The 20038-nt window shown below is 49.8% G+C and overlaps 2 protein-coding genes across 5 annotated transcripts in view; one reads left to right on the plus strand and one right to left on the minus strand.

The window, feature by feature from the left end:
- The window catches only part of IFT172 (intraflagellar transport 172), a 32970-nt gene extending 14879 nt beyond the window's left edge, over positions 1 to 18091 (plus strand). The window contains exons 17-48 of one of the 2 annotated variants that reach the window (XM_057742514.1): positions 1793 to 1929; positions 2165 to 2272; positions 4076 to 4160; positions 4442 to 4534; positions 5130 to 5207; positions 5449 to 5697; positions 5877 to 5955; positions 6154 to 6274; positions 6465 to 6609; positions 7397 to 7486; positions 8078 to 8175; positions 8352 to 8487; positions 8573 to 8689; positions 9029 to 9171; positions 11142 to 11235; positions 11397 to 11461; positions 11651 to 11831; positions 12081 to 12190; positions 12314 to 12443; positions 13727 to 13825; positions 13974 to 14083; positions 14213 to 14276; positions 14378 to 14464; positions 14760 to 14876; positions 15460 to 15570; positions 15762 to 15881; positions 16418 to 16513; positions 16737 to 16796; positions 16883 to 16981; positions 17293 to 17446; positions 17646 to 17737; positions 17955 to 18091. In XM_057742514.1, coding sequence (XP_057598497.1) covers positions 1793 to 1929; positions 2165 to 2272; positions 4076 to 4160; positions 4442 to 4534; positions 5130 to 5207; positions 5449 to 5697; positions 5877 to 5955; positions 6154 to 6274; positions 6465 to 6609; positions 7397 to 7486; positions 8078 to 8175; positions 8352 to 8487; positions 8573 to 8689; positions 9029 to 9171; positions 11142 to 11235; positions 11397 to 11461; positions 11651 to 11831; positions 12081 to 12190; positions 12314 to 12443; positions 13727 to 13825; positions 13974 to 14083; positions 14213 to 14276; positions 14378 to 14464; positions 14760 to 14876; positions 15460 to 15570; positions 15762 to 15881; positions 16418 to 16513; positions 16737 to 16796; positions 16883 to 16981; positions 17293 to 17446; positions 17646 to 17737; positions 17955 to 18044 — 3558 coding nt within the window. In that variant the 3' untranslated portion in view covers positions 18045 to 18091. The remainder of the gene's footprint in view (positions 1 to 1792; positions 1930 to 2164; positions 2273 to 4075; positions 4161 to 4441; positions 4535 to 5129; positions 5208 to 5448; positions 5698 to 5876; positions 5956 to 6153; positions 6275 to 6464; positions 6610 to 7396; positions 7487 to 8077; positions 8176 to 8351; positions 8488 to 8572; positions 8690 to 9028; positions 9172 to 11141; positions 11236 to 11396; positions 11462 to 11650; positions 11832 to 12080; positions 12191 to 12313; positions 12444 to 13726; positions 13826 to 13973; positions 14084 to 14212; positions 14277 to 14377; positions 14465 to 14759; positions 14877 to 15459; positions 15571 to 15761; positions 15882 to 16417; positions 16514 to 16736; positions 16797 to 16882; positions 16982 to 17292; positions 17447 to 17645; positions 17738 to 17954) is intronic. The other variant, XM_057742515.1, reaches the window with a different exon arrangement.
- Positions 18092 to 18168: 77 nt separating this feature from the next.
- On the minus strand, positions 18169 to 19790 carry KRTCAP3 (keratinocyte associated protein 3). 3 transcript variants are annotated; one of them, XM_057742618.1, is made up of 7 exons: positions 19724 to 19790; positions 19385 to 19569; positions 19235 to 19294; positions 18860 to 19066; positions 18603 to 18737; positions 18385 to 18498; positions 18169 to 18262 (listed from the first exon to the last, which is right to left on the minus strand). In XM_057742618.1, exons 1-6 carry the CDS (start codon positions 19749 to 19751, stop codon positions 18391 to 18393), a joined length of 723 nt encoding a protein of 240 aa, XP_057598601.1. In that variant the 5' UTR covers positions 19752 to 19790; the 3' UTR covers positions 18169 to 18262; positions 18385 to 18390. The 3 variants fall into 3 exon arrangements, with proteins under 3 accessions (XP_057598601.1, XP_057598602.1, XP_057598600.1); XM_057742619.1 differs by lacking the exon at positions 18603 to 18737; XM_057742617.1 differs by having other exon boundaries at positions 19235 to 19569.
- Positions 19791 to 20038: the final 248 nt, after the last annotated feature.

The following is a 20038-nucleotide window of genomic DNA, read 5'->3' on the forward strand; positions in this document are numbered from 1 at the left end:
GATTTGTTTATTTATTTATTGGCTGCATTGAGCCTTCCTTGCTGCGCACGGGCTTTCTCTAGTTGCGGCGAGTGGGGACTGCTCCTTGTTGCGTTGCGCAGGCTTTTCAGTGCAGTGGCTTCTCTTGTTGTGGAGCACGGGCTTCAGTAGTTGTAGCACACGGGTTCAGCTGTGGCTCTCGGGCTCTAGAGCTCAGGTTCAGTAGCTGTGGTGCACAGGCTTAGTTGCTCCGTAGCATGTGGAATCTTCCTGGACCAGGGATTGAACCTGTGTCCCCTGCATTGGCAGGCAGATTCTTTTTTTTTTTTTTTTTAAGAAATTTCACTAAGATACAATTAACATACAATAAACTGCATATATTTAGAGTGTACAATTTGGTATTTTTTTTCTTATTAGTAATGTATCTATGGCAATCCCAATCTCCCAATTCATTTCCCCCAACCCTCCATGCTTTCCATACTTGGTATCCATATGTTTGTTCTCTACATCTGTGTCTCTAATTGTGGGCAGGCAGATTCTTAACCACTGCACCACCAGGGAAGTCCCCTGGATAATTTCTTAAGATACATCTTTCAGTTCTTTAATTCACTTTCATCATTGTCTGATCTACTATTTATAGCATCTATTGTGTTTTTTATTTCAAAAATTAAATTTTTCATAAGGTTTTATTTGGTTCTTTCTCCAGCCTGCTTGACCATTTTTGGGAGTCTCTTGTTCCTTGCTTAATTTTTCATTTCATATTTTAGGTCTTTAAACATTTCACACATAATTTTTTTTTTTTTTTTTTTTTTTTTTTTTTTTGTGGCACATGGGCTTAGTTGCTCCGTGGCATGTGGGATCTTCCTGGAGCTGGGATCGAACCCGTGACCTCTGCATTGGCAGGCGGATTCTTAACCACTGCGCCACCTAGGAAGCCCCCACACATAATTATTTTATATTCCATAGCTGTCTTTTTTCATAACTATTATTTTTGATATCTGAGACCCATGGAGGTCTAAAACTGTTTTTTGTAGTTATTGTTCACTCATTTATAGTGGTTTGTTAACTCGCATTTTAGTAGTTTCTTACTGTGAGCGCATGTTACATTGAATGTAATCTTTTGGAGTCCTGAGGGCCTCAAATGGACACGCTTTCCTCCAGGGATGATTTGTGTTTGCTTCCGCAGGAATCAGGCGTGTTAATGAGCTGTACCACTTTGGTTCCCTTTATTGAAGAGAGGATCCCTGTTTAATGAGGGATCCTGCTGGAGGACCCAAGGTTTATTCTCCTAATACTATGTTTGCCTTCAGGGCAACTCTACTCTTCCTACTTGCTCACCTTCCATTTTTTCCTGCTCGTTTTTTTGGTTTTAGTTTACTGACCTCTTTCTTTCTTTCTTTATGAAGGGGGCGGAGTGGGGAGAGAGTAGGAAGCATTCCTAGTGATTTCTGCAACTGAACTCGGCAATACATTAAGAAGTATGTTCCCGGTTCAAGTTGAATTTTAACAGGAGGGCCTTTAAGAATATGAGTCATAGTACTGCTGGCAGCAGAAGTGGATGCCACACTTTGTCAACTTATCCCTAGCCGTTAGTGCCATCATAGCTACCAGTGTACTTTAACCCAAGGATATTACCAGAGATAGGGCATTTTTATCTGCCTGAGAGAAACTACATGTTAGAAAAACAGGGGCCACTGTAATTCCCTCCGTGTACGAGTAACAGAGTTGGATGCGGGCAGGTCTTTTCTGCAATTGAGTCAGTGGTAACGCTAACCTGGAATGCTGGTGGGGTGGGGGGATTGAATTTTCACAGGGTGATGTTGTAGGTCTGGAGCGGGGTGGGGGAAAGACCGAGGTGATGGTGACCGAAGGTGTGACTACAGTTGCCTACACACTGGATGAGGGCCTTATTGAGTTTGGAACAGCCATTGATGACGGCGACTACACCCGGTGAGGGGCTGGGCTGGTAACCAACAGGGTGGTGGGAAACTCTGGTTCTGAGGACCTGCCTGGGGTAGATACTAAAACTAGCCATGTCTAAAAAGGACCCGGTGTCCTGGGAGGAGATAGACAAAAAGGGCAAATAATTGCCTAACCCCCTCCTCCCCTGGCCCATCACCAGTATTCCTCAGTGTCTTCCTGACCCTGGACTCATTTCTTGTGCTTTGTTTCCTTCCCTCTTCAGGGCAACAGCCTTCTTGGAGACTCTGGAAATGACCCCAGAAACAGAGGCAATGTGGAAAACCTTGAGTAAGCTGTCACTGGAAGCAAGGCAGCTACATATTGCTGAGAGGTGAGTTGGGCTGTAGAACTGAGGCTCCAGGCAGCTAGGAGGGAAGGATGGCCACGTGAGTATCTTCCCTGTGGGCTGCTCCTCCCCGGTGTTAAGTCACCACCTCCCTTCCCAAGCCAACAGATGTCACAGAACCCTTCCATAGTACAGTCATTCCACACATCCTCCCATCCTAGATTATAAGAACATGTCTTTATTTACTTTTTAAATTTTTATTGGAGTATAGTTGCTTTACAATGTTGTGTTAGTTTCTTGCTGTACAGCAGGGTGAATCAGTCATATGTATATATATATCCACTCTTTTTTTAGATTTCCTTCCCATTTACGTCACTGCAGAGCATTAAGTAGAGTTTCTTGTGCTATACAGTATGTTCTCATTAGTTATCTATTTTATACTTAGTAGTGTATATATGTCAGTCCCAATCTCCCAACTCATCCCTTGGTAACCATAAGTTTGTTCTCTACACCTGTGACTCTAATTCTGCTTCACAGATAAGTTCATCTCTACCATTTTTCTAGATTCCACATATAAGCAATATTATATGATATTTGTTTTTCTCTTTCTGACTTACTTCACATAAGAGTATTTCTTTTATTGTTGTCATTCCCCCATCTTGTAAATAGGTGCCCTTTCAAAGTTTTTAGCACTCATACCCTACAATCCACATGTTGTTATGTATATTCTGGGTATTGTATAGGAGTGTAATTAATAGAACAGACATGGGACTCCAGACTCTCTGGTTTCAAATCTTGTCTCCATTTACCAACTGTATAACTTTAGAGAGGTTAACTTAACCTTCCCAAGCCTTGGTTTCTCCATGCGCACTGTGAAATGGGGATAATAACAGAAATTACGTTGCAGGATGGTAACGAAGAATGGCAGTGGTGGTGGAGAGCAAATGAGAGGATCTGTGCAAAGTGCACAGATTGCAAGTGCTCTGTAAACCTCAGCTGCTGCTGTTGTGTCGAGGAGTCATCCTTGGTCCCTTTTCTTCCCATCCCCCCACAGCTAGACTATCAGCAAGTCCTAGGGACGCTGATCCAGAGTCTTCAAAACATATCCTGAATATCTTATTTGTCCAACTCTATGGTCTCCACCCGAGAACAGACCACCATCTATTACATGCTGTGTTGCAAAAGCCTCTTAATTAGTCTCTCTGATGCTGTTCTTGCACCCCTATAATCCATTCATCCCACAGCAGCTGAGGTAATGTTTTAAAAACATAAGTTAGATTATATCGTTTTCTTGCTCAGAACCTTCCAGTAACTTACTGTTGCACTTTGTATAAACCCAGACTCTTTGCATGTCCTGAGGCCCCACAAGATGTGGCCCCGGCTTCCTTCTTACATCAGGTACTTGCCCATTAGTCTCCAGCCACACTGACATCCTTTTGTCACTTTGAGCACGCCAAGCTCACTCCTGCCTTGGGGTCTTTACACTAGCTTTTCCCCCTGCCTGGAATAATTTTTCTCCATCTTGCCATGATTGGCTCTTTCTTGTATTCAGATCTTAGCTCAGATGTCTGCTTCTCAAACAGGGCTTCTCTGACTGCCAACTTAAGTAGTCCCCTTAGTTTTATTTTCCATTCTCTCAAATAATTTTGTTTATTTGTTTACTAATTATTTGTTTCCACTAGAAAGTCAGTTCCCCAAGAGCTGGCCCTCCTCTGTCTTATCCCCTTTGTGTTCCCAGTGGCAAGAACAGTGCCTGGCATATAATAGATGCTCAATTATATATCTGCTGAACCAATAAATTAGTGATGATTCTATAATAATATTACCATTATTGCTTCCATACTATAGGTGCTTCTCTGCTTTGGGCCATGTAGCAAAAGCTCGATTCCTACATGAAACCAATGAGATTGCAGATCAAGTGTCTCGGGAATATGCAAGTATTCTCCTCCTGATTCATTCAGTCTTTCAAGCTGAGACTTCTCTGGGCACTTGGCCCCACAACTCTTAGCTTTCTAGCCATGGCTAATTTCCTCCACCCTGCCCACCCTGCCTCTACCTTCAAGTCAGACCATTTTGGAATTGCTTGCCAAACCTTGAGCCTCTAAGCCCCATGAAGTTTTTCAGCCTCCTAAGCCTTTTAGCCTCCACATCTCTCTGGCCCTCCTTTCTCAGCCCACACAGACAGAATAACCAGAACCTCCTTTTTCTCCACAGGGTGGAGAAGGAACAGACTTTTATCAGGTCCGAGCACGTCTAGCCATGCTGGAGAAGAACTACAAGCTGGCCGAAATGATCTTCTTAGAACAGGTAATAGGAGCAGAGGGACTGGATGGAAGATCAGAGGCGGGAAAAGTGAGGCAGACTCAGGAGAGGAATGAACACTAGTCACCTGGGCTACCGAAGGTCTGGGGAGAGCTTTTAGAGAGGTTTCCCTTTCTAAATACAGTCGATTTAGCAACTGTATTAATTAAATACAGTTAACTGTGTTTAATCCCTTAAATACAATTAATTTCCCTCCTCCATAATTTCCTCCTCTGCATTAGTTCTTACAATTACTTCTTTCTTTCATAACAAGTCTACTATCTCCCCATATACTCCAGAACCTGTCTTTGCAGTTCTTGTGCGTGGAGGTAGATCCAGATTTTGTGAGGCCCAAAGCTTATACAATTTGAGGAGCTCTCTTTAAGAAAAGTTGCTTTGGAAGGAGCCTGTGCAAATAAGGTGCCCTGAAACTCAAGCTTCTTTTAGCTTCACCCTACATTCATCTCTGCTTGTGTATAAGTAAAGAATGAGGCTTTCCATTCACATAGGCTGGCATCTTAGCCAGGCTGAGGAGAGCTTGCTGATTTCTGATCCTTGTGTCTCCCTGGTGTCCCCCTTGCCTCTGCCCGGGTCCCCCTAGAATGCTGTCGAGGAGGCCATGGACATGTACCAGGAGCTACACCGTTGGGACGAATGTATCGCTGTGGCTGAGGCCAAGGTACCAGTTCTGTCTTCCCCACAGTTGTTCAGGACTCAGTCCCACCAGCATCAGAAACCTCGTCTTGTCGAGGAGGCTGTAGGAACTGGAATAGGGTTGGGGCTGGGACCTGATATGGTGAGGAGTTAGGACATTGGTGACCGGGACAATTTCCGTTGTTACATGGGATCGGAGAAGCCTGGGAAACAGCGGGGCAGAAAGGAGGGATGTGACTCCTAATTCTTCTCTATTGCGAGTCCAGGGGCACCCAGCCCTAGAGAAGCTGCGCCGGGGTTACTACCAGTGGCTGATGGACACACAGCAAGAAGAGCGAGCAGGCGAACTTCAGGAGAGCCAAGGGGATGGGCTAGCGGCCATCAGCCTCTACCTCAAAGCTGGGCTCCCTGCCAAAGCTGCTCGGCTGGTGCTGACCCGAGAGGAGCTGCTGGCCAACACAGAGCTAGTAGAGCACATCACCGCAGCCCTTATCAAGGGGGAGCTGTATGAGAGGGTATGGCCGGCTTTCTACTCCTGTCCCTTACCCCAGGGCCCAGGGCCCCTCTCCTCCCCAGAGGAGTCTTGGAGCGCATAGCCCTCCCTGACTGGTGCCTGATTCTCTTCCTTTGGAGGCGGATACTTGATTTTTGTGTAGTAAGGGTGTCTTTGTAGTAACATGGGATGTGTTAACAGGCAGGCGATCTCTTTGAGAAGATTCGAAATCCACAGCGGGCCCTGGAGTGCTACTGTAAAGGCAACGCGTTCATGAAAGGTACTCGCCACCGACAGCCCGTCCCTCAGCGCTGTGGACTCGCCCAGACAGTCCCCCAACACCTGTTTTGTGCCTCTACTCAGGCTGACTGGCTTCAGCGCCCCCCCGTCCCTCCACTTCTCACCTGTATTCCACGCCTCATTTCTCTGCCTCACTTTTCCTGAAGTCTGAGCTCAGTGCCCTCTCTGTCTCCGGCAGCGGTGGAGCTGGCTCGGTTGGCATTCCCAGTGGAAGTCGTGAGACTAGAAGAGGCGTGGGGGGACCACTTGGTGCAGCAGAAGCAGCTTGATGCAGCCATTAACCACTATATTGAAGCCAGGTGTGGTGGTCTGGAGGTGCAAAGGACATTTGGGCATGCGGTGAGAGGTGATGGGGCGAGTAAGGGCACCAGGGCCTTACTAAAATAAGAGAGATCTCAAAATGTCGGTTGGAGTTTATGCTTGAGGTGTCTCTTTACCTCCATGCATTTTCCCCTTTCCTCATATTTACGCCTTTCCCAACTACGCCAGGTGCTCCATTAAGGCAATTGAGGCTGCCCTGGGTGCCCGCCAGTGGAAGAAGGCAATTTATATATTAGATCTACAGGACCGGAACACCGCGTCCAAATACTACCCTCGTGTGGCCCAACACTATGCATCTCTGCAGGAGTATGAGGTGAGGGAGAGCCCCTTTCTGCAGCCTGAAGCAGTACAGTACAGGAGGACGAGGAGAGAACCCAGAACAGAAAGTAGGGGCCATCTCACCAAATCTTTCTTTCTGGGGCCCAACAGTATCACCACCCTGAGTGGGAAGAAAGAGGCTTACTTCCCCCATTTCATTCTAACGTGGCATAGACCCCTCTCCCAGACACAGAAGCAAGTCTCTAGTTCTCTCCCATGCCAGCATGAGTGAGGCTTCGAGAACAAGTCCAACTTTAGCAGGTGCAAACTATTACATATGGGATGGATAAGGTCCTATTGTACAGCACAGGGAACTGTATTCAGTTTAACCCATTTATCCAGAGATAAACCGTAATGGGAAAGAATATGAAAAAGAATGTATAACTTTCATATACAAATGAAAAGTATGTATAACTGAATCACTTTTCTGTACAGCAGAAATTAACACAGCATTGTAAATCAACTGTACTTCAATAAAATTTTTAAATTAAAATTTAAAAAAAGAATAACTCCAGCTTAGTTACAGTGTAGAATCACTTTCCACTGCAGAAACATGAGACCCTCTTAAACTCCCACTGCATTGTCCTCATACTGCTTCAGGCTGGACTTTTTTCAAAACAGTAGAAAGTCTGAAACACCTGTAGTCATCTTGTCTTCTCTGTGACTATATGATAATGGTATCCCAGGCTCTATTCCATCCCAGCTGAGGTTTGTTCTTTCCTCTTACAGGCTGCTTTCACTCTGTTGCTCTAACCTTTTGCCTCTACTTGTCTCAACCACAGATTGCTGAGGAGCTCTACACGAAGGGAGACCGGACGAAAGATGCCATCGACATGTACACCCAGGCTGGCCGCTGGGAGCAAGCCCACAAGGTAGGGCATGGGTGGAGTTCATGAGAAGAGAATTCTGCCCTTGCGGTTGTGTTGTCACTTTCCTTAGTCTCTGATCTCCCCAATTAACTGGGTTCTCTGAAAGCTGAGGAAGAGTACCGAAATGCAGTCTGGGTAGCTTTGATCCCTAGCCACAGGGAAAGGCAAGGATGGAGAGAGGCCCCTGTTCCCAAACCTGTGATTCTGAAGACCGCAGGTGGGCTTGGGGGCTGGGGAATCAGAAATACCTCTGCTGAAGCTCTAGCCACACTGGTAAGTGTTCTCACTCCTGCTCCCAGGGCCCAGTGGGTACAGTAGGAGTATGGTAGTGGGAACAGGTGCCCCCAGTACAGGGCATCTCTAACCCTCCAGCCTTGGCAGAGTGCAGTTCTTACTCTGCTCCTTATGGACTTGGGATTCCCTGAACTGACTAGGGGAGTGGCAGTAACCAAACTCTTGTGGTTGTTGGGAGATTCAGAGTTCCTGAGAAAACAGGCTCCCTTGAAGCCCCACTTCCCTGCCCGCTCTACATTTCCCTCTGCTTCCCTTGGGAATTGGTGCCTGAGGCTACCCTGGCTCTGTGTGTCCGCATAGCTGGCAATGAAGTGCATGAGACCAGAAGATGTGTCCGTGCTGTACATCACCCAGGCTCAAGAGATGGAGGAGCAGGGCAAGTACCGAGAGGCTGAAAGGTGAGCCGTGGCCCCAGGGGAGGTGTAGCAGGCGATGGGGCTTCAGGGCTAGAGGGAGGGATGGGGTCTGCAGATATGTGCCCTCTGCCCAGAAAGCAGTGACAGAATCCCTTAGGAGTGACTCTAGCAGCAGGAATCTGGGTCTAGGAGGCCACAGGTATATCTCCTGTCCCCAGGCTATACGTGACAGTGGAAGAGCCTGATCTTGCCATCACCATGTTCAAAAAGCACAAGTTGTATGATGACATGATCCGCTTAGTAGGGAAGCATCACCCAGATCTCCTCAGCGACACACACCTACATCTGGGCAAGGTGAGCCCTTGTCCTGCCCCTGCACATCTCTCCTGCAGACAGGCTCCATCTTCCCCTCTCTCCATCCTGACCCACCTCTCCCCAGGAGCTAGAGGCTGAAGGCCGGCTACAGGAGGCCGAATATCACTACCTCGAAGCCCAGGAGTGGAAGGCAACAGTGAACATGTACCGGTCCAATGGGCTTTGGGAAGAGGCCTACCGGGTAAGGAGTTCTTACCCTTCCTGGGTAAGGATGTACCACATTCACCCATCCCTCTTTCCCACTCTCAAGTAACTGTCTAATTCTAAACTGGTCATGGATATCTTTGAAAAAAGTCCACACCTACACACAGAATTTCACATACAATTTTAATGGTTTGTGAATGACCTGAAATCCATCCTTGGACCCTAATCACATTAATGGACCCTGAAACTTAGCCCTCTTCCTACTGTTCTAGGAGAGGTACGTGATCTTTTTCCAAGCTGACGTCAGGTCAGAGATGAGAAGGGAGCAGCCACGTACCCCTGTATTGGAGGATTGCCAGGTGGCTTTGCTTTTCAGGTGGCCAAGGCCCACGGAGGAGCTAATGCCCACAAACATGTGGCCTATCTGTGGGCAAAGAGCCTGGGAGGAGAGGCTGCCGTTAGACTGCTCAGTAAGCTGGGACTCCTGGAAGCTGCTATTGACCACGCTGCTGACAACTGGTGAGGCCCCAAGCCTTCCCTCCGCTGGCCCCATTCCAGACAGAGCCTCTATACAGAGAAAGGAAATTGATGTATAACTGAAAAGAATTTCTAGAGGCCGAAGCAAGAGTGTAGAAATGTGGTAATGAGAGATTCTTGGAAGAACTCGATAGAGAGGCAAGAATGAATTAGGAACCCTGCTTCTGTTTTCCTGGGGGCTCAGAATGGTGTTTAATCTTTGGCTGTTCTAAGGAGAAAGGTGGAAAGAGAACAGCTTTTAAAGCTAAAATGCACTAAGCCAGTAACTTACTTCTGAGTAATGGAGGAGTGATTCCATTAAATGCAAAATGAGCCTTTCTTTCTTTTTTTAAATTAAGTTAAATTATTAATTTTTTGAAGTGCAGTTGATTTACAATATTATATTAGTTTCAGGTGTCCAACATGGTGATTCAATATTTTTATAAATTACACTCCATTTAAGGTTATTATAAAATATTGGCTATATTCCCTGTGCTGCATAGTGTATCCTTGTAGCTTATTTACTTTATAAATAGCAGTGTGTACCTCTTAATCTCCTGCCCCTGTCTTGCCCTTCCCCCCTTACCTCTCCCCACTGGTAACCACTAGTTTTGTCTCTATATCTGTTTGTTTTGCTTTTCAGATTTCACATATAAGTGATAACATAACAGTATTTGTCTTTCTCTGACGTATTTCACTAAGCATAATACCCTCCAGGTCTATCCATGTTGTTGGAAATGGCAAAATTTCATTTTTTAAGGCTGAGTTGTATTCCATTGTATATATGTACCACACCTTCCTTATTCATTTATCTGTGGATGGACACTTAGGTTGCTTCCATTTCTTGACTATTGTAAATAGTGCTGCTGTGAACATTGGGGTGCATGTATCTTTTCAAATTAGTGTTTTTGTTTTCTTCAGATATATAGCCAGGAGTGGAATTGTTGGATCATATGGTAGTTCTATTTTTTAGTTTTGTTTTTTTTTAAACCTCAGTGGCAATCTTCATTTTAGTTATTTGTTTGTTTATTTTTTTTCATGTTTTGGCCACGCCGTGTGGCATGTGGGATCTTAGTTTCCTGACCAGGGCTTGAACCCACACTGCCTGCAGTGGAAGCGTGGAGTCTTAACCACTGGACCGCCAGGGAAGTCTCTCTTTTTTAGTTTTTTGGAGAACCTCCATACTGTTTTCCATAGTGCCTGTACCAAATTACATTCCCACCAACAGTGCACAAGGGTTCCGTTTTCACCACATCCTCACCTAAATTTGTTATTTGTAGACCTTTTTTGATGGTGGCCATTCTTACAAGTGCGAGTTGTTATCTTATTGTGGTTTTGACTTGCACTTCTCTGCTGATTAGTAATGTTGAGCATCCTTTCATGTTTTCATGTTGACCATCTGTATATCCTCTTTTGAAAAACATCTATTCAGGTCTTCTGCCCAAAGTGAACTTTCCTTTTTTTTTTTTTTTTAACTTTTTATTTTTTTATTTTTTACAATAAACTGCATATATTTAGAGTGTACAATTTGGTATCCCAATCTCCCAATTCATTCCCTGCCCCAACCCTCCCCCCTTCCCCACTTGGTGTCCATATGTTTGTTTTCTACATCTGTGTCTCTATTTCTGCCTTGCAAACCTGTTGATTTGTACCACAAAGTGAACTTTTCTTAAGCAAATGTTAAGAACACCAGTAGTAATCCTGCATCGAATCAAATTGCTTCAGGTAGTTTTACATGTTTTTGGAAGATTATTTCTCTGCTAGTGTAGATGTGGTTCAGGAGGAGGTGGTGGGAGCACCAGGAGCCCTTCCTCCCTGTCAGTGCTGTGCTCTCTGTGTTTCTCTGCCCTTTCATACTGATTGTCTTTCTTAATCTCTCCCTTTTCCTCCCCTCAATCCTTGCCCTGTCTTTCTTTTCCCCTTATAAAAGGAAGGATAGAGTAGGCAAACCTTATCTGCACCTTCCGTTTCAGCTCCTTTGAGTTTGCTTTTGAACTCTCTCGGCTGGCCCTCAAGCACAAAACCCCTGAGATTCATCTCAGATATGCGATGTACCTGGAGGATGAGGTATGGATGTGATTCTTCTCCATTGCTTTTGACTCTGACCACAGAGCCCTCCTTCCCACCCCCTAGCCCACTGCTGCCAGGCATCCAGACCTCCTGTCTCATGGCTGCCTGTGATGCCAATCTCCTTCTCCTCACGTATGGCAGCTTTTCTCTCCCTCTAGGGAAAATTTGAAGAGGCTGAAGCTGAATTCATCAGGGCCGGTAAACCCAAGGAAGCAGTCCTCATGTGAGTTACCCCACAGATTCCTTAATCCTGTCTTCCCAGACTCAGCCCCAGGATCTTTCATTGTCATCTTCACCTTCATCTAAACCTAGTACCGATAAATCTTATACCCCCTCAGTGATATGCTGTTTGCCTCTCATCACTGAGGCGCAGTCCTATACTCAGCCTCCTCTCTGTCCTCATCGGGAGCAGGTTTGTCCATAACCAGGACTGGGAGGCAGCTCAGCGTGTGGCCGAGGCCCACGACCCTGACAGTGTCGCTGAGGTGCTCGTGGGGCAGGCCCGGGGGGCCTTGGAAGAGAAGGACTTCCAGAAAGCAGAAGGGCTGCTGCTTCGGGCCCAGAGACCAGGCCTGGCCCTCAATTACTATAAGGTGAAGCGGCAGACCCAGGGCCATGAGGGGAGAGGGAGAGGATGTGAGAGCCCACAGAGACTACACTGAGCCCTGGTACTAAGAATGATCAGGGGGTTAACACTGGGGCACTGGGGAGGGGGAAGGAGACAAAGAGGAAGGGGAAGAGAGGTCCAAGGACCCAGGGACCAGTGGACCACAGCACCTGAGTGGCAGTGGGAAGCTGTCATGCCTGCCACTAACTGTCCTGATACCTGGAAACCTGAGCAGGAGGCTGGACTCTGGAGTGATGCCTTGCGGATCTGCAAGGACTACGTGCCTGGTCAGCTGGAGGCGCTACAGGAAGAGTACGAGCGGGAAGCTACCAAGAAGGGGGCCAGGTATGAAGCCAGGGGACCAGGAAACACTGGCGGGGGAGGGTGGGTGGAAGGTGTGCACAGGACCAGCCGCGCTGCCCCTCCCCATTCCTGGTCACGCGCACGCGCACGCGCTCATCTGCACAGGGGCATGGAGGGACTGGTGGAACAAGCTCGACAGTGGGAGCAGGCTGGAGAGTACAGCCGTGCGGTCGACTGTTACCTCAAAGTGCGTGACGCAGGAAGCAGCAGCCTGGTGGAGAAGTGCTGGATGAAGGTGAGGCTGCCACACCTGCCTGGCCCTGTGCTGCCCGGCCTCCACTCACACCCAGCGTTCCTTCTCAGACATTCATCCTTTTCATCCTATGTCTTTTTGTTTTCAGTCAGGTAGCAGGTATCTACTGAGTGCTTGCTGGATGCTAGACCCAGAACCTATGAAAGCTATAAAAAGGGATATAAGACTAACATGTGGCTCAATTAATTAATACTGCAACTTAGTGAGGACTGAAGCGTGTGATTCAGGTGGAGTTCAGATAAGGGTGAGATCTCTGTGGGCTGGAGGGGTCAGAGAGGTCTTGTGAGGGGGGAGGTAGGCCTGGGGCCAGAGCTGGAAGGGCAAATCCAGACCTTGGAGCTGGGCCAGATGGAGGCCATGGAAAGAGCAGAGGCCCCTCCTCTACCCAGCAGCTCCTGAAGAGAAGCTTCTAGCAGATTAAGCCAAGCTAATATGTTTCATCAATTCTAAGATAGAGTCCTAGTGCCTTTGAGATGGGGATACATGTATATACTTAAATGATTACCTCAGATGCAGAGAAGTATGGTATTAGGAGTTACGAAGGGGTGAGATTGATCAGCCCCTGAATAAAACGTTAGTGTCCTGATGCCGCTGCAGAATTTCCCTTAGGTTTGTGAGGCCTTGTAATTGAATAGCCCCTAGAAGTTGGAGGGAAAGGAAGTAGAAAGGACTGAGGATTGGATAGGAGAGTTCAGCAGGCTTTAATCAAGTATTACGCATCTGCTGTATCTTGCTCTGGGGCGTTGTTTCCTCAGGTCTGTGCATAACTAACCCTTCTGCACATTAGTCGGAGGGTGGCTTCCTGGATGGGAGCACTCTAAGCCTTGAAGGGTTTGGCAAGTAGAGAAAGAGAGGCAGAGGAAGGCCAGGAGGATTAGCATAGACTGTAGCTAAACTGGACTGTGTGGAAATAGTTGCAGAATGCCCTGGGCTCCTGTTTTAGGGGTTCTTTTTCTATACTGTGCTACCAAGATTCTGTTTGTGACAGAGAACTTGAGAAACCAGTTTGTCAGAGGTGACAGGACCGAACACAGTGATCTCAGAGAGCCGTGAGTGTCTGAAAGAGGACGAGCTGAGAGGAACAGTAGGCCCTCTCTCTCAAGGCTCTGATGGACCATGAGGCAGGATTTGCTCAAGAGGGCGGAAGGTGAGGGAGAGTGCAAGAAAGCTGGCAACTGGAGGGAAAAAAATAGAGCAGGTCGAGGACCGCCTCCCCCCAGCAGTATTGGCTCCTACCTCTCTCCATCTTCTGTCCGACCGCTCAGGCAGCTGAACTCTCCATCAAGTTTCTGCCTCCCCAACGCAGTCTGGAAGTAGTTCGGGCTGTGGGACCCCAGCTGATTGGAATTGGAAAGCACAGTGCCGTAAGTAGGGCTCCGGGACTGAACAGAAATAGATTCCACAGAGATGGGCGGAAGGGTGACACCTGCACTCAGAAAGCTGTGCGAGGTGGGTCTCCTGGCAGGCGTGGCATGCATTTCTGTTTCCCGTCTCTTGTTTTCCACTGTGCAGGCTGCAGAGCTCTATCTGAACCTGGACCTGGTCAAGGAAGCGATCGATGCTTTCATTGAGGGTGAGGAATGGAACAAGGCCAAGCGTGTGGCTAAGGAGTTAGATCCCCGGTAAGCTCATGACCCCTTCTCACTAGAAATTCTCTTCTACTTCTTTTTGTAAAGATTGGGGAAAAGTTCTCATGGGAAGGGTGTGCGTCCCGGGACCATGAAGTGCGAGATCTCTGCACATCTTCACAGGTATGAAGACTATGTGGACCAGCATTATAAAGAGTTCCTCAAGAACCAGGGCAAAGTGGACTCGGTGAGATTGGCGGAGTCAGCAGGAGGCAGAGCACTGAGGGGCCCAAGAGATTCTCTCTCTCCTTCCCCACGTGTGACTCTGTTTTTTCAACTGATCCGTAGCTGGTGGGTGTGGATGTGGTGGCTGCTTTGGACCTATATGTGGAGCAGGGCCAGTGGGACAAGTGCATTGAAACAGCTACCAAGCAGGTACTGCTCTCTTCCTCCCACTCCCAGCTCTTCCGTATTTCCCTCTGACTCCCCACCTGTCCCAGAGCTGTCTCTCTTACTTCCTCCCAAGCCCAGACCCCAAAGATCCCCCATCAGCATCAGAGAAGCTCAGTCTTCACACTCTGACCGTGGGGTCAGAGGTTTAGCTGCGCCTGGCTTGCCTATTTTCCTTTGCCTCCTAAACAAATCCACAGCCTCAAGTCACCACCCCACCCTCACTGCCTGGTCTTACTGATCCCAACCTCCCCCTGCTTCTCCTGCACCCCTGGAACAGAACTACAAGATTCTGCACAAGTACGTGGCTTTGTATGCGACTCATCTGATCCGAGAGGGTGGCTGCGCCCAGGCACTGGCCCTGTATGTGCAACACGGAGCCCCTGCTAACCCACAGGTATCAGCCTGCTCCCTGGGGTGAATGCTTCCTCGAGGGAGTTCTTACCTTCTCCTCAAGAACCACTCACCCCCTCAGGATCTGTCGTCTCAAGGGATTCTTTCATTAGACAGCATTGTGCCCAGAGAGCCCACCCAGCCCCTTCTGAAGCACACAGCCTCTCCGGAGGACTTAGCCTCTGAAGGAGCACCCCACAGCCTCCCCGTGCTCTTAGCTAACACACAAGGAACAGTCTTTCAGAGGCGAGCCCTGCGCACACCTCTAGGGCCTTACTGACTTCCTCCAGAGTGAGCGCTGCTCTCCTATCTGGGCATCACAGCTCTCTGGAATGTCACCCCGTCAACACTGTGGCTGCGCAGTCACAGCCACACATTTGCCCACACCCACAGAGCACTAGCTAGGAAGAAATCTTTTTTTTTTAACCCTCCTTCCTTCTCTTCCCTAAAAATAACACTTTCTCCAGCAGTGTCCCATAGCTCCGCTGCACACACACATTTACAGTTTTCCTCTTTGGCCCCACTTCCCGGCTTTCTCTTCCAGTTGCATTCTTCTTACTCAGCTCTCCTTCCCCCTCCACCCCCAGAACTTCAACATCTACAAAAGGATCTTCACGGACATGGTGAGCTCCCCTGGGACCAACAGTGCTGAGGCCTATCACAGCTGGGCTGACCTTCGGGACGTCCTCTTCAACCTGGTGAGGAAGTCGGGTGGACAGCACAGCGGAAAGGCCAGTCCGCCTGTCCCTGTCCTCATCTCTTCTTTCACGCACTTAAACCTTCACTCTCGGACTCATACCGTCCTCTGTCCCCGTGGCCATCAGCAGACCGCCCTGGCCCTGGCACTCCTCTGACCCCTGACCCAGGCTGTGCACTCTCCCTGCTCTAGTGTGAAAACCTGGTGAAGTCCAGTGAGGCAAACTCTCCAGCCCATGAGGAGTTCGAGACCATGCTGCTGATCGCGCATTACTGTGCCACTCGCTCTGCGGCCCAGAGCGTCAAACAGCTGGTGAGATGGAGGGGGAGGGGCACTCACTCTTACGGACACATCTTCAAATGTATGAAGTTGAACGAATTCAAGATCTGGACAGTCTCAGGCTTGGCCCACTTCTTTCCTAGTTTCTCTTCTGTTTAAGTGAATCTTTAACCCTTGCCAAGATGGTTTTCTTTCTGTACTCCTTGGACCTCCTAGGGTTCTGTGTCCACACAGCTCCAGCCTCTTTATGCTCATTCAAATTCCATAATTTGTGCATTGACCTCTTATAATACATACATGCCTTTGGCTGACTCATGACAGTATATTGTATATTTATTTCCTGTAATTGGATGATAGAATTCTAGAGGTGGGAGGAAATTTAGAAATAACCCAGCCCCAGTTCTCTTGTGCAGATGAAAAAAACTGAGACCCAGAACTGCATGACCCAGAGCAATTTAATACTGATGGTCCGTTTCCTGGTTCTATGGCTGCCTTAGTTATAGGATCATCGGTCTGGTAGCTCAGTCACTATAGTGCCAGGATCATAATGCTTTGACTTTAATCCACAGGAAACGGTGGCTGCCAGGCTTTCTGTTTCACTCTTACGTCACACCCAGCTACTACCTGCAGACAAGGCATTCTATGAAGCAGGCATCGCTGCCAAGGTGGGCAACGGGGCCAAGCAAGGGTGGGGCCAAGGAGAGAAGGAAATCAAAAGTTGGAAAGTAGAATATCCCAGCTGCTCAAGTAGAGCGGAGCTGAGTGTGGGGCTGATGTTATGGAGGATATAATTTTCCTGTATCTTCCTGGATTCTTCCCCCCGCATCCCCGAGAAACAACAGCCTAGCCCAGCTGCTCACTCCCACTTGCAACTTCTCTCTGTTGCAGGCAGTTGGCTGGGAGAACATGGCCTTCATCTTCCTCAACCGCTTTTTGGACCTGACCGATGTGAGTAGGGCAGTCGTGCCCAGAGGTTTGGGAGGTTTTGCCTGTCACAAGCTGTGCCTATCTCATGGCTGCCCACTCCGCCACAGGCAATCGAAGAAGGGACTCTGGATGCCCTTGACCACTCTGACTTTCAGGATACAGACATTCCCTTTGAGGTGCCACTCCCAGCCAAGCAGCACATCCCGGTAAGCGCACAGGACTGGAGAACAGGAGGCCTCATGAGTGGGTGCACTGCAAAGGGAGGACACTTTAGGGTGGTCTTCCAAGTACTTTGTAATGGCCTCAGTCAGCAACGTCTCTGGAAGGGCCTCAGCCCTCACTATGCCTTCAGTGAAAGCAGAAGCAGAAGAAAAAGCTAAGGCTGTGACTGTGACCGCCAACCCAAGGAGGGTCGTTTGCGGGTGAAAGGTGGTGCACAGGGTGACAGCTTAGCAAACCCCTTACTCACCACCCTCCACTTGCCCTGCCCTGCGTGAAGCTGCTCTGTCCTTCCCAGGAGGCTCAGAGAGAAGAGGTTCGAGACTGGGTGCTCACAGTCTCCATGGACCAGCGGTTGGAGCAGGTTCTGCCTCGGGATGAGCGGGGTGCCTATGAGGCTTCCCTGGTGGCGGCCAGCACTGGAGTTCGGGCACTGCCCTGCCTCATTACAGGTACAGAACCCTAAGCACCCCATATTCTGTGGGTGGAGAGGAGGGGAAAACAGGAGGAGGAAGAAACTGTTTTACTGTGATTCAGTAAAGGATGCAGAAGACAAGAACATCCTACTTTCTACCCCTAAACTGTCCTTTGTTCTCCCCCCTCAATCCCCTGCAAACTCCAGTTCATCTTTCCCCCCACCCCACCCTCCAGGATACCCCATTCTGAGGAACAAAATTGAATTTAAGCGGCCAGGGAAGGCAGCTAACAAGGACAACTGGAATAAGTTCCTTATGGCCATCAAGGTTAGAGAGAAAGGCTTGAGGGAATGGGGTAGGGAGAGCAGTGCTGAAGAAAAACCACCACGAACCACTGGGTGGTGGGGGGTGGGGGGGGGTACTGTCAAGAAGGCAGGTGTAGGCCCTGAACCCTGCTCCCCACACTGAGATGGGGCTGGTTTTATGCCAGGTGTGTCTTTCCCAGCACTGCTGAGTTCCTCCCGTGCTCTCTCTTTGCTCGCAGACCTCCCACAGCCCCGCGTGCCAAGACGTGCTGAAGTTCATCAGTCAGTGGTGCGGGGGGCTGCCCAGCTCCAGCTTCTCCTTTCAGTAACTGGCAGAGTTAGTAGGTTCCGTCCCTCATTAAAGTCTTGTAAGTAACTGAGACCACTGTATTCTTTGATCCAGGTCACCCCCAACACTAGCCCAGTGCCCCTTTCCCCCAAAAGGACTCATAATCAAGTAGAAGTTCTTTTATTATGACTGTTATTATATAAACATATCCCAGGGACCAGTGGAAAACCGTCGTGGACTGAGCCTCCAGATCAGCACCTGCTTGGCAGAAGGAAGAGCCTGCGTCAGAGGGCAAGCCGCAGGGCAAAGAACTTGACCCAGTTCTAAGAGTGGTCCCTGCCACCGCCCCTTCCCAGGCCACAATCCTCCTGGCCCATTACCTGTCCCTAAACCCAATTTTTCTGTGATGTCCAGACTTCTCGAGGTTGATCCAGTAGCTGCTCATTTTCCTGCCTTTTACATTTAGGAAGTTCAAGCTCTGTCAGTTCCTCCAGCTACAGAAGAGGGTGGGGTTAGTACTCCAGCCCTGAATTATATAATTCTGCATCTTTTCAACACTATCTGTGTTGAATGAACCCTTCCTATTCATCTTCCTTACCTGTTCCTGTAGCCCTTCCTTCCTACAGGGCCCAACCCCACGCAGGGTGAGCGCGGCCACACAGCAGTAACCAGAGAGAGCAGCCTCGGCTGCAGACATGAGCAAAGAAGGGATCCAGAGAGCCAAGGCTGTGTCCTAAAAGGTGAAGGGAGGGCGGGAGACTAGAGGTAGCAGGGCAGGAGTGCAAGTAGGGGCGATTAAAGGACAGGACCAAGGCTTTGCAGACTGCAGAAAGGCTGGGGAGAGAACGGACTCACATAGATTCTTGTGGGATCAAAGGGGCAGTCAGTGTGTCCAGACCCCTGGTCCAGTGGTAGCAAAGGATCCAGCAGTCCTGGATGGCAGTCGGCAATAAGACGGCGGCCGCCATTGGCCACAGTGAGTGACACAGCGAGGAGGAGGCCCATGGAGCAGGCAGCAGACAAGAAAAGGTTGACCAGAGCTACTGCCAGCAGCGCCCAGTGCTGGCAAGGGGCAGAAGGTCAGGGTGAGCAGCCTGGGGGTGGCCGCCTCTCCCACTGACACCTGGGTTACTCTGTTTGGGGCTCTTCCTCCCACTAAAGATGAAGCCGAGCCAGCCCCCATTTCCCTGACTCCAGGCCTTCTCATTAAAGCTCCCGAAATCCCCTCACCAGTCGTGGTTGAAGAAGGTTCCTGGATGCCAAAAGGGCCACCAGTCCCACGGAAACGCTCTGGAAGAAACAAAACCTGAGGCCCGCGCCGCTCTCTGGCGCCAACAGCCGGCCCCGAGGCCCGGCCCGGCCCGGCCCGGCCCCGCTCACCAGCAGCCCGGAGCCCACGGAGATGACATTGGCCGTGGTGTACTCCGGGGTGACGGCGCCGCGGGGGTTGGCCACGTGCCGCAGGACGGTGCCGTGCAGCACGGCCCCCAGCAGCAGGTTCACGTGGCCCACCAGGATCAGCGCCAGGCCCACGCGCATGAGGCGCCGGGGACCCCGGGCCGCGTCTGCAAGGCACGGGGCGAGGGGCAGGCCTGAGCGGAGCCGGAGCCGGGAGGGGAGCCGGAGGCCCTTCGCGGCCGCCCCCAGTCTGGCGTGGCCGTAGGGCAGGTCGAGGGTGGGCGCTCCGGGGAGAACGCGACCAGAGGGGCCGGAAATTACCGAAAACGCAGAGGCGGCGGCCCTTCATCCGGTCCGTCTGCGCTGGCCGCGGGGCAGCTCTACCTGCCCCGGCCCCGCCCCGCCCCGCCCCGCCCCGCGGCCGGCCCCGCCCGCCCGCCCGCCCCGTGCACCTGCAGCCCGGCCCCCGCGCCCCCTGGCGGTGGGGGCGCGCGCGCGCGCGCGCGCGCGCACACGCACACGCACACACACACGCACACGCACACGCACACACACACACACACACACACACACACACACACACACACACACACACACACACACACACACACACACACACACACACACACACACACA

Source organism: Hippopotamus amphibius, chromosome 7 (assembly GCF_030028045.1).
Source record: "Hippopotamus amphibius kiboko isolate mHipAmp2 chromosome 7, mHipAmp2.hap2, whole genome shotgun sequence".
NCBI classification, from domain to species: Eukaryota; Metazoa; Chordata; class Mammalia; order Artiodactyla; family Hippopotamidae; genus Hippopotamus; species Hippopotamus amphibius.